The sequence below is a fragment of the Mastacembelus armatus genome, chromosome 24 (assembly GCF_900324485.2).
Source record: "Mastacembelus armatus chromosome 24, fMasArm1.2, whole genome shotgun sequence".
Classification (NCBI taxonomy): Eukaryota; Metazoa; Chordata; class Actinopteri; order Synbranchiformes; family Mastacembelidae; genus Mastacembelus; species Mastacembelus armatus.
In genome coordinates, this window is record NC_046656.1 from 6044276 (window position 1) to 6061916 (window position 17641).

Consider the following 17641-nt stretch of genomic DNA (forward strand, 5'->3'; position numbering starts at 1 on the left):
CAGAGCCAAAGAAAAAAAAAAGACATGAAGCCATTTAACTATGGAACTATATTAAAATTTTTTTTATCCGAGTCAGTCGTGTAGAAATTTTAACAACAGATACTGTCAGTCCCAATGACCTCTGCATAGCTGCACATATAGGTTTTAACAATAGGACATTTGATTTAAATTAGGCTTTATCATTAGAGATGTTTACAACTATTTGTTGTTTTGAGGAATTGAATAAACAATTTAGTTGTGACTGTTAAACACAAAATCTCTGTCATGTTAACTTTTAATTGTGTTTTCAAGTTGTTGCTTCACTTAAGGAATGCTTCTGTAGGGACTTCTGAGGGTTGTTAAGCAATAAAATTGTATTTGGTAATCTATTAATATGTGTATCAATAGTCTTCTGAGATTGTTGTCGAAGTTTCTCACATTGGAACAGTTAAGGTCACACCAAATCTAACAAGGAAACTGAAGGCATACTAAAAACCCACTGAGTCTCTGCCAGTACAGTGTGGGACTATGAGGAAGTTTGTTCTTTATCGCATTTCCTTTAGTAAACCATACTGGTGTGACAGCTTCTTCACTCTGCAGATGTATATATTAAAGTGTTTTTTCTAAACACACATGGAACTTGCAGAAGAGAGAGAGGGACTGTGAACTAAGGTATGAACATTGTTTGTTTGTGAGGAATGTGTTTTTAGTGTTGGTGTTTATCAGGAATAGTTTCAATCGGAGGATGTTTCCAGTTTGACCTATTTTCTGATTTCTCTATTTCTATTATACTAGGGTGCTTTCCTTGGCAATACTGGCATGTCATGTTTCTATTACAGGTTTTCCTCATGTGACCTCTATTTAGACAGCCAAAGCAGATACCATTTTTCTTCAACAGTGGCATCGTGTGATTGATCCTTCACGTTCATTTCACATTCATTCAACAAGTGATTTTCAGGCTGTTTGGCCACCATTTCGGCTTGATATGCTCTGACTGATGGGGTTTCTGTGGTAAAAACACCTTCTAGTTGCCCGTTTCATTTGAAGGGCCAAGTGGTTGAGGCCGCTCACTAGAGCGACAGTCCCTTCGTGGGACTTAGTGCTCGGGGGTCTGGTTGACACCCCTTTCGAACCGCTAGAGTCAGCACCAGTCAGGTTCCTGACCCTAAAGTTGGTTTTTCTAATGGCTGTTACTTTTCTGAAGTAAATTGGGGATTTGCAGGCTGTATCAGTCTCACAATCCTGTCTAGACTTTGCCCCTGGGCTGGTCAAAGCTACTTTGCAACCTCACGGTAATTATCTTCCGAAAGTTCCATTCTCTACTATACATCCAGTCGTTCTTGAAGCAATGGCTCTAGTGCTAAAGGCAGATTTGGCAAACAATGCATACTGAAATTTCTTCATTTTCTGGTTAATAAACCATGTTTAGATTTTAGGTTAAACATAGACTTTTTCATCATTTTAATTACATAACTGTTTATTTCATGATAGCTGTGACTTGAGAATGGGTCCACAAACCCAATGCCTTTTGGTCACTGTGATGATGTCACCAAAGAAGGAAGAGACACACGACTCACTTTATTTATGCTCTATAATTACAAATAAGTCAAAACCCACAGATTAGAAGCCGTAGGAGAGAGCACATTTAGCTGACTGTGTCTCGTTTATGTGGTGCAGCAAAGCCAGGTGAGCTAAACCTCCCTGACAACAGGACTCTGCCGAGCAGGTTCCTGCAGGCAGAGGCTTGTGGCAGTGCTGTGTAAAGATTATACTTATTTATGCACTTTGTTAAAAATATTCAGTTGATAATAATAATTATTAGAATACTGGACACTGAATTTCCATTTGGTGATTAAAAAAGTTTTATCTAATGCAACCACAGGGGGGCACAATCCAGTGTCTTCATGTGCCGGTCCCAAGTCCGCAGACGGTTGTGTCAGGAAGGGCATCCGACGTAAAATTTAAGCCAAATCAAACAAATATGACTTCCATACCGGATCGGTTGCAGCCAAGGTTAACAACGACCACCACTGGTGCTGTTGACTTACAGGGTGTCAGTGGAAATTGGACTACTGTTGGTCAAAGAAGGAGAAGAGGAAGGTGTGTTCATAGGCAAAGAGAGAAGAGAAAGGGCAGGAGTGTAGGACTTAGAGTAGGGACTTTGAATGTAGGGACTTTGTCAGGGAGTTGGCTGATATGATGGAGAGAAGAAAGGTGTCTTAGGTGAGCTAAGGGGAAAGGGGAGGGGGGCAAAGAGGTGTGGAACTGTGTAGCTGGTCCAGGTATGGAATGGGGGAGGAGTGGGGGAAGTCAGGTTTGTCCCATTGTCTTTCAAAGCGGCAGAAGAACTCATTCAGGCTGTTGACCAGGCGCAGGTCGTTCACAGAGGTGGGGGGCTCTAGGCTTGTAGTTGGGGATCGCCTTAAGCCCTTTCCAGACAGAGTAGTTGGCTGAGAATTGCTGTTCCATTCTCTCACCATACGCTGATTTAGCTCTTCTCACCTCCTCGCTAAATCTGTACTTGGCCTCCTTGGATTTTTCTGTCCCCACTTCTGAATGCAGCCTCTTTCTTTTACCTGAGCCATCTGAGTTTAGCTGTGAACCAGGGTTTGTTGTTGTTTTAACTCACCCTGGTGTGTGATGGATTGACGCTGTCCTCACAGAAGTTAATGTAGAACGTCACAGTGTCTGTGTATTCATCCAAACAGTTGGTGGCAAACCTAAAAAGTTTGTACAGTCCAAACACTCCTGAAGTTCCCCCGCAGCCTCACTGGTCCACTTCTTTGATATCCTCACAACAGGTTTGCAGAGTTTTAATTTCTGCCTGTACGCAGGAATCAAATGCACCATGATGTGGTCGGACTGATGTGGTCCTTGAAAATGATGACAAAATATACAGTACTTTCTATGTATGTATATATACTTCCCACACAGTTTGAACAACATAATTTTATCATCCTAGGATTTATTAGAGGTCTGGTGCAATCCACTGAATTTAAGGAAAAATGGCTAGAAAATGGCACATATGCAAATGTAATAGCTATAAGTATGTTAATATCAATTGAGTACTAGCGTTCGGACACATGATTTGGATCCTTTATATCCCTCCTGTAACCTGTTCTAATTGTCAAGTTAGTCTGATGAAATATTTGTGAAACAAATTGCTTGCACATCCATGTCAAAAAAAATGTCTGAATGCTTTTATTGGAAATCTCAAGAATAATTCATTTGGTCTCACACTGAGGTTTGTTGTTCTTCACTTATTTTCAGAAAGTCTCTAATGGAGACACAAAAAGTTATCAGATTATCAGACTATCAGACTAGGAACAAATCAAATGTCAGCCAGTGAGGACACACTCTTGGTGAATCTGAGGGTTCTCATTAGATCCTAATGACCATCACTTGAGCTCACCTCTATTGTTCACCTAACAAGCCTATTCAGACCATGTTTGAAGTGAAGCCAAGTCAGGAGTGTGGGTCTAATGACTCTCACCCCATTTACATAGCTCACCTATGGGACTAAGGGTGGAGTGAAACCAACCTGAAAGATAAATTGCAGGTTCCATACCAGCTTTCTCTTAGACTGACAAAGCCACTCGGATGAGTGGTGAAACTTTTTGACCTAAGAACTAGAAGTCCAGTTGCCATGACTCAACCTCTAGATAACTTCACCTGGACGATTCAGAATCTCCACAGAATGTTTTCTCTTTCCCTTTCTACCTTTCTTTACAGGAATAGCAATGTCTAATAAAAGTTTGACCACTTTTGCCCTGGCTGTGGCTGTGACACTTCTTATTGTGGAAACAGCGAACCTCATTGAATTTTCAAATCCTGATTTACCGGTAGGCCCACTGTATTTACACAAAACATGCAACTTCTGCTTCATTACACATTTTGATAAGTAACACAGTATGTTGTCCTTGTTGTTGCAGGAACGTGATGAAGAGGAATTTCTTCCTCATACCAGGCAGAAAAGAAACGGTTAGTCCAGTCAATTAGCATTACTGAATACAGTGTGAACACAAATCATTTTGGGGAATACACTTAATATCTTTCTCACCAGAGATCAATGAGAAGATTGGTACCATCCATCCATCCATTATCTATACCCGCTTATTCCTTAACCAGGGTCACGGGGATCTCCTGGAGCCTATCCCAGCTCTCTTTGGGTGGAAAGCAGGGGTACACCCTGTGGGAGTGCAGTTTGATGTCTTTCTGAGTCCTGGTTTAATGACAACATACCATACTTGTGTGTATACACACGTGCATATACCTGGCTTCACAGCTATATGAGCAGACAGAGAACCAAGGACAAGCAGAAGGACAAAAGGTGGAGTAGTTATCCCATTTTTCAACCAGAAATGGGTTAACCCCCAAAATTGGTCTCAGTTAGTCTCCATCTGAGACTATGCTCCAAGGGAGTTTATGTACATTTTTTACATTACACTGAAGGCAGCGTTTGCACCGGCATGTAACGTCATTCATAATGCCGTTGCTAAGATACAGACCCAGCATGATGGTGCATTCATTGCAATTACAGGGGATTTCAATCACGTCTCTCTGTCAAAAGTTTAATGACTAAACATGAATGAGGCAAACATGAACACTAGGATAACAAGACACGAACAAGGGAACTAAACATGAACGCCAGGGAGCTAAACAGGAACACAAGACATGGAGAAAAGCACATACAAAACAGAGGCAGATAACTTAACTTAAACTTGGGAGAACAAAAACCAGTCCAAGATCAAAATTCCAAAAAGGGAAAAGGCAAGGCTATTTTGAGCAGTTGGTAGTCAAATGAAATGTCTGGCAGGGATCACAAACAAGAGCATGTTGAGCAGATGATCTAGCAAAGAACTGTGACTGAACAAAGGAATATGAAGGAACGAACACAAACGAGGGACAGGTGAAAACAATCAACTAATTGGGTCAAAGTAAAATGGAAAAAAACAAAACCAAACCAAATCCTAAAGGAACCTACAAAATAAAAACATAAAACAGGAACTCACAACACGGATCCTGACAGTAAGTGCCTAATAATAACTTTGGCTTTCAGTTTGCCAGAAAATACATTTGTCTAGGTTTTTAGAATAAATTACCTTGTTATATGTGATAAAAAAAAAATTGGCAGTAATTTATTTCTGTCCGCCTTTGCTTTTCAATTTGCCACATAAGATAAGCTTTATGCAGGTCAAAATAATAATTAAAAGTTTTTTTTTTGTCTGAATTACTTGTAACTACTGCAACAACTGACATTTCTGTTATGTGTTGGGGTGATGGAGAGAGGAAGGAGAGACAGGACCCAAATGCAGGACAATGAGGTTTAATTATTCTCCTGGAAATCACAGGATTCAGGAAAAACATAAATATAACCGGACGTCACGGTTAAGAAATAGTTGCCAGCGTAATCTGCCACGTAAGACATATAACAAACACTTTAATAATTCTATGCACTACACGAACAATCTGCATCCATCAACACAGGTTAATGCTTCAGCAGAGAACAAAGGAGCACAGGAAGTACTTATAGAAGACTGAACAACAGGTGAGAGTGATTACAGTAATTGACACATAAAGGTGCCAGGGATCAGTGCAGGAAAAGGAGGAAGTCCTTTCAAAGGAAAAGGTCCTGGCAGGAAGTCCCATAGGGGACTCATGACAATTGCTCCAAATCGATCTGTACACATGTTCAGTTGCAACATGTAGATACAACATCTGTCACCAATTAATACAACAAAACCCCACATCATCCTAAACTTTAAAAATTGCTGCAACAGAATTTTTAGAAATAACCAATGGGGTAACACCCTGATTAATTTATGTTTTCAGTGATTTCTTTTTTACTTCAGGTTTGTTACACTTTAACAGTGGTAGTCACAAAAACTCAAATAATTAAGAAATCTTTGTTGAAAAACACAAGGTGTGAACACAATGTCACTACTAAGTACCATATTTTCTGCACTATCACTATAAATTGCTTTTAGCAAAAACAGCCTTGTTGAACAGAAAAAAACAATCGTTTCAGTGTGTAAGTTGCATTTCTAATTATACTAATTATAGTATAAATTAGCCCATGAAGAACGTAAGCTTGGCATAACAACAAGTAGAAGTGCTTTATAAAATTCATTCATCCATGTCAAATAACGTTAAATAACTGCACTAATGTCGGGGTCAGGGGAGATGAAACAGCGTCTCCTCTTCCTCTCTCAGGTTGTCTGAATGTTTACACTCAGTCCAAACTGTTTCAGATGCTTGAAATCTATTTTAATTATGTTTAAACTATTTTATTTTCAGCTCCTGCTCTGACCAGCCAAAATACCACAGTTAGTTCATCTACATCAGAAGCTACCACCATAATGACTAGAATGGTTAATAACACTGTCCCCACTATGAACTCTACCACAGCTATTGCTACTATCCCCACGATGTCTACTACCACGGCCAATACCACTATACCCACCACGGACACCACAGCAATTAATGCCACTATCCCCACGATGTCTACTACCACGGCCAATACCACTATACCCACCACGGACACCACAGCAATTGATGCTACTATCCCCACGATGTCCACTACCACGGCCAATACCACTATACCCGCCACGGACACCACAACAATTGATGCCACTATCCCCACGATGTCTACTACCACGGCCAATACCACTATACCCACCACGGACACCACAGCAATTGATGCTACTATCCCCACGATGTCCACTACCAAGGCCAATACCACTATACCCACCACGGACACCACAGCAATTGATGCCACTATCCCCACGATGTCCACTACCACGGCCAATACCACTATACCCACCACGGACACCACAGCAATTGATGCCACTATCCCCACGATGTCCACTACCAAGGCCAATACCACTATACCCACCACGGACACCACAGCAATTGATGCCACTATCCCCACGATGTCCACTACCATGGCCAATACCACTATACCCACCACGGACACCACAGCAATTAATGCCACTTTCCCCACGATGTCCACTACCACGGCCAATACCACTATACCCACCACGGACACCACAGCAATTAATGCCACTTTCCCCACGATGTCCACTACCACGGCCAACACCACTATACCCACCACGGACACCACAGCAATTAATGCCACTTTCCCCACGATGTCCACTACCACGGCCAATACCACTATACCCACCATGTCTACTACCATGGTCAATACAACTATACCCACCACTGTCACTACCATTGCCAGTACCGCTAACTCCACCATGACGATGGCCGATACCACTGCTCCCATCAATTCTACAACCACAGCCAGTACCATTGTTGCCAACACCATGACTACAGCCAGTACCACAGTCTCCACCACCACAGCAAATACCACTGTCTCCACCATCACGACTGTAGCCAGTACCACTGTCCCCATCACCACGACTACTACTACAACTACAAATATCGGCACCAGTGACACAACTGCCAGTACTGTTTCCACAACCACAGTGACTAGTACTACATCAACAGCACCTACAGGTGACAAAGTGGAGGCACTAGCAATTGCCATGTAATCCAATATGAATTGAACCAAGTTGGTATCAAACCAAACCTTGGTATCAATTAGAACTTAATGACTAATTTAACTATTGTGTTAGTTGTTCTATAGTTCGTGAATTTTATAGTGCAAAGTCATCATAACTGGATCCAAATAGAAGATCATGTATATGATATGGCATACCAACTTTGTTCTGCATTTGTATTCACATTGAACATATCTGCTTATTGTTTCTCATCTGTTTTCTTTAATAAATAGTTTTTGGTGTGGACATGTCAATCACATTAGACAAGGAATACACAGAAGGATTAAATGACATAACAAGTCCTGAATTCAAGAATCTTACATCAAGTATTCAACCAGTGGTAAGTGTGTTAACACCAAACCTACTTCCAACATGTATATTCATTTCTTTGTATTCTAATGTTGTTTTCATATCTCTGCAGTTAGAGAGACAGTACAAAGGAATCACAGGGTTTAAAAGAGTTGTTGTGAAGGGGTTCAGGTGAAGTATAGTAATTTTTGTGTTAACAAAATTTTAGAAGCAGGAGTCACACCAACTTCTACATCACCTATAACTTTTGTTTGATCTTACAGAAAAGGAAGTGTTATTACAGACTTTGTTATTGAGACAACACAAGTTAATTCAAATGAAATAGCTGAAGCAAATCTAAAACTCCCAGAAGCGATGAAGCCTATTGCCCCTGTCATTGGATCAGTTTCTGCAGTTTACATCAGTAAGTTTAAAAGAGCTGGTAGCTTATTACTTTCTGTTGAACTTGTCTGTATTTCTAACTGATATTTTACTTTCTTAAAAGGTGCATATCCAATCAGCATTCCTGACCTCACTTACACTGGCAGCAGCATGACGCTGACATGTGGTCCCCCTCCTAAAGATTTTAATGTGGGACAAATTTCTGGTTCTGTGTGGAAATTTAATGGACTGGAAATTAAAGACGGTGGAAGGATTAAAATAACTACTACAACTAATACATCAGTGCTTATAGTTAACAATGTAATTAATGCTGATGTTGGTAAGTCAAAGCTAGTTTGAATCAGCAAATACAATTGTTGCACACATTTATGAAATTAAAAGCTGCATTCAGGAATATATTATAATATTTCTGTGAAATATGTTCAGATATATTGTAGTTTATGCACAGAATATTTAATATTGCTGTGCTACAATAAAATGACTGTCAAGTCATCATATCCATATTACTAATATATACAACCCCAATACAAAAAAAGTTGGGACACTGTCAAAGCTACATAATGACAGAATGCAATTATTTGCAAATCTCATAAACCTATACTTTGTTCACCATAGAACATATCAAATGTATAAACTGAGAAAATGAACCATTTTAAGAAAAAAATGAGGGAATTTTGAGATTGACAGAAGTAACATCTCAGAAGTTGGGACAGGTCGATTTACCTTGGTGTAGCATCTTCTCTTCTTTTAACAGTCTGTAAATGTCTAGGGATTGAGGAAACCAGTTGATTGAGTTTTGCTAAAGGATTGTTGTCCTATTCTTGTCTGATATAGGATTGTAACTGCTTAACAGTCCTGGGTCTTCACATTTGTTTGTTTCAAGATGTGCCAAATATTTTCAATTGGTTAAAAGGTCCAGAGTGCAGACAGGTGGTGCCGTTCCAGATGTGCAAGCTTTCTCATTCCATAGGCACTGATGGACCCACATACCATCAGAGATGCAGGCGTTTGAACTAACCGCTGATAATAAACCTCTCTTGGACGCATCGCCCATGATTGCCAAAAAGAATGTCAAAGTTTGATTTGTCTGACCACAGAACAGTTTTCCACTCTGCCACAGACCATTTTACATGAGCTTTGGCTCAGAGAGGACAGGATCTCCTTCATATATGGCTTCTTCTTCGCATGATAGAGCCTTAACTTGCATTTTTCGATGGCAAACTGTGGTCACAGACTGGTATGATTCTGCGATGGGCATCACTGCATTTTTAAACCAAAAATCACAGTTTTTAATGCAGTGCCTTCTGATGGTCCAAGGATGACGGGCATCCATTATTGCATTTTGGCCAGAGGTGATTTTAGACCCTTTTAAGGGTTGTTCAAGCACACCTAAAATCAGTCTTAGCACCCCTAAAAGTGCATCTTAATTGTTAACTAACGTTAAATTTTGCAAAGATCTTAATTTTGGGAATTTGTTTTGTAATACGTCATGCATGTAAAAGCAAAGTAGAGGAAGAGGTAAAGTGGAGAGTAAAATCACAATTAAGATAAAAATTAAACGTTAAATAATGTTACAGGTGTTCTGAATGTGGACACTGGTGTAATTGACATAGAAATTTTGTGGTTACAGTTCCATGCTGTGAACATTAGCTGACTTAGCTGCACCCATGCCGGTAATGAGCTAACTTATAACATAAAATGTAACAGTAACTTAGCTCCTTATGGAGAATTGTGAAGTCCCACATCCTTTTTTGGCTCAAATAAAAAAAACATATTTGCTATGCAACTACACAAGATAGTATATTTATATTACAATCTGTACTTCTATAGATTGATATACGTTTTGTTGTTTTTTTTCTCAAAGAAAACAACCAGCCTTGATGGCAGCAACATGTCACAGAAACATTGGGACAGAGGCAACAAATTTCAAAATTACCTTTTATTCATTCTTAAAATTGTACATTTTCCCAGTTTAAACATATATGTTTTCTATGTTGTGAATAAAATATGAATTTATGAGATTTACAAATCATTGCATTCTGTTTTTACATAAAGTTGTACATTACTATTGGTATCTTTCATTGCATATTCTATACATGTTACATTAAATTTAGAATTAGCCACATTTAATCACACTCATATTGAAATATTGACATATTAGTAACTTCTAATGTTGGCAATTGTTTTATTTTATAAACCACTTTAAAATCATAAATATCTGCTTCTGTTAACAGGACTTTATGAATGTACTCTGAGGGGCACAGTAATAGATTTCCTCCAAAATGGAACTGTAAGAGAAAACCAAATCAAACAAGCTCCCATTGTGCAGCTACAAAGTCAAATTAACATTCAATGTAAAGAGGGACAGATACAACCACTTGAGTGTTGTGTGCAGCAACCCTACACAGTCCAGTGGTTACAAGGCACAACTGTTTTAATCTCAGGTAAGTATGAAGTGACACTGAAAACCTAATTGTAGCCATGATGAGAAGCTGGACATCTTTTTAACAACACTGTTAAATGTTCACAGATCCCACTAATGGCACTGAAAACTACTGCATCAAGTATAACTACAGGATAGAAAGCTGCAGCACATCACAGGACAAAACAAGTTTTATATGTCGAGTGATTCAACCACAGGGTTATGAAATGACAATGACACTGACCATTTTCAACAGTGGTAAGAGCCATGGTTTCTATTTACTATTTCTTTGCTGTTTGGACCATCTTCTTTCACTAATACACTGTTTAACTCTTAAGCCATCCAATGTAATGATACTCAGTATGGGGTTGGACGAGCAGATGACATGTCAGTCATAGGGTGTGATAAAGGTCAAGAGGGGAATAAGACTGCGATCTGTCAGGAAACAGGAGAGTGGAGACTTGTGAGAGACACCTGTATCATAACAACAATCAAGGAATTATTAACTGAGTCACAGGTATGTGATGAACTGATCTATTTTGCTTCTTCCCACATACTGATAAATATGTGTGAATTCTTTTATAAATAAAGAGATTAATTGTTAAATAAAACTCAGTCAGTTACATCTGTAATGAAAAAATGTACTTTTACTTTGTTACACTGGACTATACCCCAGTTGCTACTTTTGTCAATTCAATTTATAGACTTTTTTTATTAGTTTATTTTAGTCAATCAGCCAAACTCTAACACAGAGATTTTTTGACCCAACGGACTAGATTAACTCAGCGCCTTCAACATGACAGGCCATCTAATCTAACAACGCATGTGATGGTAAATATGAAGGATGATGTTCTGCTAGTTAGCAAAACTAATACATAATACAGAGCGAGGTAGCATGAAAAGAAATCACTGACAGTATGCTTAGTAGTGTGGGCTATGTTTAAAGCTCTGTTCTAATTTGCAAACTGCAAAGACACAGTTGTGTCCATGGCAATGTTGTGTCAGGTGTCCTAACAGTTCTGTTACTTGACATTGTTTACTCTACCTACCACTGGTGTATGGTACTACACTGCTAATGTGAAGGACTTTGTCAAAGGACTGCCATGTGAAGATAATGAAACAATGTCACTAGCTCCAAATGTTGCAGGTACTAAAACAAAGACAAGAAAAGATGAGGTATATCTCACCCTCAGGTCCTCCACCATTAGGATTAGTAAGAGAGGACACAGTGTTTTTTTTACATTTTAAAATATTAGTTCCCGACAGCATGAAGCTGAATAAGTTAAGATGACCCTGAGAGAATTTATATCCCAAATACAAAAAGAAGCCAATTGATTTATTTAAGGAAAGAAAAACATGAACAACAGCAGGAAAAGTTTGGGAAACAGTTTAACATTAGCCATAAGATAACAGGCTGTGGCAGCAAAACCCCTTGGTGTAATGCATTTAACAAGATTGTGTTTTGTTGCCTGTGAATTCTTTCATGCTTGAAAGACTGGACTCAAATGTAAGAGTTTAGGCATTTTTACCATAATGGAATATCAGCAGGGAGCAAACAGGCAAAAGTTTGGATGTGGTGAAAAATATGTGGGCTACAATACTTGAAATGAAAAATTAAAGCAAACAGACCAAAGGAGCTAAAGCAAAGGTGACATCTAAACAGGCAAATAATCAGGCAGCAAACATCCTGGCAAGTTATTATCAGTAGGTCATGTGTCTTCTCCCCAGATTTCCAGTCATGTCTTGACGTTCCAGTTTTCAATAAAGGCATAAATTGACTAAGAAATATTGAAAATGCATTTTGCACAGATCAAGACTTTGTCACATTTCTTCTTGTTGAGTGTTACTTTATTACAGAGCCCAAAATCTCAACATACTCTAAATATGACAAATGAGTATTGTAATAGTAATATTGTAGTAATATTGTAACAGTATTGTAATAACACTAACTTGGCCAATCCAAGCCTGTGTATTTTGAAAGTGTAATGAGGCATAATGCTTCATTGGTTTATTTTAACTGAATAGGAACAGAAAGAGTTATTGCCTAGCATTAGTGTAAAAGAGGCACAAGGGTTGTTTTCATTGCTCAGAAAGGAAAATCTCCTCATCTGTTCTGAATAGGTATATCCTAAATCTGTGTTTTTGATGTTTCATTCTTCGAGCATTTGGATACTGAAAAGGTTCCAGAATTTGTGGTGGATCTAACTGTCCAGCAAGACAAACCAAAAGTTATAAATTCATCTGCAACCATGTCAGCTATTGTTGGCATCTTAAACAACATTGCAAATGTATCAACTGAAGTTAATGCTTTAACATTAATTTGACAAATCCAAGCCCATCTATTTTGAAACTGTAATGAGGCTTAATGTTATCTTGGTTTATCTTATTGAATAAGAGCACAGATAGTTATTCCTTGCCCTACACAGCATTGATGTAAAACAGGCACAAACCATTGTTTTAAAGATTCTCATTGGTCAGAAAGGAAAATCTCCACATTTTCTTAATCCTAATTTTTATGGTTTTGATGTTTCATTCTTTCAGAATTTGCAGGTGGAAAAAGTTCCAGAGTTTGTGGTGAATCTAACTCAAACTGTCCAGCAAGACGAAACAAAAGTTATAAATTCATCTACAACCATATCAGCTATTGTTGGCATCTTAAACAACATTGCAAATGTATCAACTGAAGTTAATGCTACTGTCATGCAGGTAAAATAAAATTTGTACTTTGACGTTTTTCAAAGTAATTTGAATTTGTGTTTTTGATGAAGTTGTGTCCTCACAATGAAATGTTTTTTTAAATCTGCAGGATGTTCTAAACACAGTTGATGTCATCATTGGTGATGGTGCAACACAGTCCTGGGCATTTCTAAATGCAAATGAATCTCTCAATACCAGCTCAGAACTACTGGGTTCAATGGCGACTCTGTCTGACAGGTTGGTTGGGGAGTTTGCCAACTCAACTCAACGGATCCTGCTCAACAGAACCATGTTCAACAACTCCTTCCATGCAGACCTCAACTCCAGCATCATCATAGATATACCAAACACTGGCATTACCAACACTTTTATCACCACTATCACCTTCTCCACCCTTAATAATGTAATGCCAGTACGGAACTCCACATTTAATGCCACCAACAATGGAACTGCCATCAATGCTGCTGTGGTGCTTGTCAAAATAAATGCAACAATTCAAAATGTCACTTTTAGTTATAACAAGGTAAACAAGTCTCTGACACTGAACCCACAGTGTGTCTTCTGGAACTTCACACTTCTTCAAAATCTTGGTGCATGGGACGATACAGGGTGTGAGTTTGTTTCTGACATAAATAACACAGTAACCTGCCGCTGCAACCACCTCACGTCCTTTTCCCTTCTGATGGCAACAGACATCCCTCCATCACTGAGAGAGGCCTTGGATATAATCACTTATGTTGGAGTTGGGATCTCTCTGGCAAGCTTAGTTATATGTCTCATTATTGAAGGCTACGTTTGGAAAGCTGTTGCCAGAAACAGCACTGCCTTCATGCGTCATGTTTCCATTGTTAACACTGCCCTGTCCCTGTTGATCGCAGACATCTGTTTCATCATAGCTGCTGCTATTGCTAATAACCCTCTTGAAAACCAAGGGAAGGACCTTACACTTCCAGTTGGACCATGTAGCACAGCAACATTTTTTATGCACTTTTTCTACCTTGCCCTGTTCTTTTGGATGCTCGTGTCAGGCCTTCTGCTCTTTTATCGGACAGTCATGGTTTTCTCCCACATGTCCAAGTCAACCATGTTGGCCATTGGCTTCAGTTTAGGCTACGGCTGCCCTCTGATTATAGCAGCTATTACTGTTGCTGTCACAGCACCAGGACATGGATACGTCCGGAAAACTGATGGTTGTTGGCTCAACTGGAGTGAGACTAAGGCCTTGCTGGCCTTGGTGATACCTGCCTTGACCATAGTTTTGATCAACATGTTAATTGTAATCGTGGTCTTGTTTAAAATGCTGAGAAGAGGTGTGGGAGACATCACCCAACGAGATGAGAGACACACGCTGGTGGTTGTTGCAAGATGTGTGATCATTTTGACTCCATTATTTGGACTGACCTGGTCTTTGGGAGTGGGAACTATGGTATCATCGACAGATAAAGGAATCCATATAGCTTTTGCGTTCTTCAATTCACTACAGGTATTTAAAAACAGTATATTTGTGAAACATTTTATGTTCTTCCACTTGGATGATTAAGAAATGTTCATGTGTGATTTTCCTCAGGGCTTCTCCATTTTGGTGTTTGGGACACTTTTTGATTCCAAGGTATGTTGAATTTCCATACGCTTAGAGTGGTACCATGAGAAATCCATTAGTAATGTGTTGCAGTGTCTGCTCTGGTGCTTCATCTGTCTCAATACAGAATGTGTTTGTACACACTATGTAGTATGGGTCATTCCTGTTTTTTTAGTGCTCAGATACAGTGGGTACGGAAAGTATTCAGACCAGTTTAAATTTTTCACTCTTTGTGTCATTGCAGCCATTTGCCAAAATCAAAAAAGTTCATTTTATTTCTCATTAATGTACACTCAGCACCCCATCTTGACAGAAAAAAACAGAAATGTAGAAATTTTTGCAAATTTATTAAAAAAGAAAAACTGAAATATCACATGGTCATAAGTATTCAGACCCTTTGCAGTGACACTCATATTTAACTCACATGCTGTCCATTTCTTCTGATCCTCCTTGAGATGGTTCTGCTCCTTCATTGGAGTCCAGCTGTGTTTTATTAAACTGATTGGATTTGATTAGGAAAGGCACACACCTGTCTATATAAGACCTTACAGCTCACAGTGCATGTCAGAGCAAATGAGAATCATGAGGTCGAAGGAACTGCCCAAGGAGCTCAGAGACAGAATTGTGCCAAGGTTACAAAATCATTTCTGCAGCACTCAAGGTTCCTAAGAGCACAGTGGCCTCCGTAATCCTCAAATGGAAAAAGTTTGGGATGACCAGAACTCTTCCTAGACCTGGCCGTCCAGCCAAACTGAGCAATCGTGCGAGAAGAGCCTTGGTGAGAGAGGTAAAGAAGAACCCAAAGATCACTGTGGCTGAGCTCCAGAGATGCAGTAGGGAGATGGGAGAAAGTTCCACAAAGTCAATTATCACTGCAGCCCTCCACCAGTTGGGGCTTTATGGCAGAGTGGCCCGACAGAAGCCTCTCCTCAGTGCAAGACACATGAAAGCCCGCATAGAGTTTGCCAAAAAACACATGAAGGACTCCCAGACTATGAGAAATAAATTTCTCTGGTCTGATGAGACCAAGATTGAACTTTTTGGCGTTAATTCTAAGCGGTATGTGTGGAGAAAACCAGGCACTGCTCATCACCTGCCCAATACAATCCCTACAGTGAAACATGGTGGTGAGAGCATCATGTTGTGGGGGTGTTTTTCAGCTGCAGGGACAGGACGACTGGTTGCAATTGAAGGAAAGATGAATGCGACCAAGTACAGAGATATCCTGGAAGAAAACCTCTTCCAGAGTGCTCAGGACCTCAGACTGGGCCGAAGGTTCACCTTTCAGCAGGACAATGACCCTAAGCACACAGCTAAAATAACAAAGCAGTGGCTTCGGAACAACTCCGTGACCGTTCTTGACTGGTCCAGCCAGAGCCCTGACCTAAACCCAATTGAGCATCTCTGGAGAGACCTGAAAATGGCTGTCCACCAACGTTCACCATCCAACCTGACAGAACTGGAGAGGATCTGCAAGGAAGAATGGCAGAGGATCCCCAAATCCAGGTGTGAAAAACTTGTTGCATCATTCCCAAGAAGACTCATGGCTGGACTAGCTCAAAAGGGTGCTTCTACTCAATACTGAGCACAGGGTCTGAATACTTATGACCATGTGATATTTCAGTTTTTCTTTTTTAATAAATTTGCAAAAATTTCTACATTTCTGTTTTTTTCTGTCAAGATGAGGTGCTGAGTGTACATTAATGAGAAATAAAATGAACTTTTTTGATTTTGGCAAATGGCTGCAATGACACAAAGAGTGAAAAATTTAAAGGGGTCTGAATACTTTCCGTACCCACTGTATATCATCACTGTAGATATAGGTGTAAAGTTGTTTCAAATATGCCAAGCTCCCGTTTTAAATGCTATACTATTCTTACTATATATTTCTCAATTTGCAATTTGTTGGGCAATTTGTTTTTGTTTTGAAATTGCCTTGATTTTAATTCTGCCCGTAGATCCGTTCTGTCCTCTTGAGGTCAAGTGCAAGCTCCAGTCAAAGAGTAAGTGGTTATTTTTCTTTTTTTTCATTTTAAAATCTATAATATATAATATATATTTAAAGCTTTCAAGTTTTCTTTACACAGCAGTACACCCTACCTGCACTACATACCTGTCAAATGCTACAGAAAATAATTATATTGCTTCTTTTTCAGAGTTCAAGTAGTTCCTCTTCATCTTTTAGCGGAATAAATTTGATAAATCGACTACGTGGTAGAAGATGTAAGTTGGTATACATATACCTTCTTTCCTTTCTTGAATCATTTGTCATATCAACATTTTATTGCTTTTCTTTCAGATGTCTACCATCTTTCAACAGCAACAAGCACCAGCAGCGCAGAGTCATTTTTCTCTAAATCAATATAACATAAACAAATTAATTTCATGAATGATTGTTAAGATCTGTCAGTTATTAAGAATTTTCTGTACATAATCTGAACCTTAATCTAACAACATAAAGCTGTAATTATTACATGAGTTTCAAACTGTTTCTTAGTAACTGTATTAATTAACTGGTAAAAAATGAAGGGAACACTTCATCATCACAGTATAACGCCAAGTCAGTTAAACTTCAGGGATGTCAATCTCTATACCCTGTCTGTGGTGTTTAAGGGTTCATTGGAGTTTGCCCAACCAATGTACATGTGGTTTGTGGACTTGGAGAAGGCATTTGACACCATGTCCCTCATGGCATCCTGTGGGGGAGGTGCT

The 17641-nt window shown here is 39.2% G+C and overlaps 1 protein-coding gene across 1 annotated transcript; it reads left to right on the forward strand.

Annotated features, from left to right (window-relative positions):
* Window positions 1-523: 523 nt before the first annotated feature.
* LOC113136894 (adhesion G protein-coupled receptor F5-like) lies at window positions 524-17319 on the forward strand. The gene is made up of 17 exons (XM_026318008.1): window positions 524-651; window positions 3712-3821; window positions 3912-3960; window positions 6277-7497; window positions 7775-7881; window positions 7963-8021; window positions 8114-8253; window positions 8335-8550; window positions 10466-10675; window positions 10762-10911; window positions 10992-11170; window positions 13195-13359; window positions 13460-14833; window positions 14918-14959; window positions 16888-16932; window positions 17086-17152; window positions 17229-17319. Exons 2-17 carry the CDS (start codon window positions 3720-3722, stop codon window positions 17294-17296), a joined length of 4194 nt encoding a protein of 1397 aa, XP_026173793.1. The 5' UTR covers window positions 524-651; window positions 3712-3719; the 3' UTR covers window positions 17297-17319.
* Window positions 17320-17641: the final 322 nt, after the last annotated feature.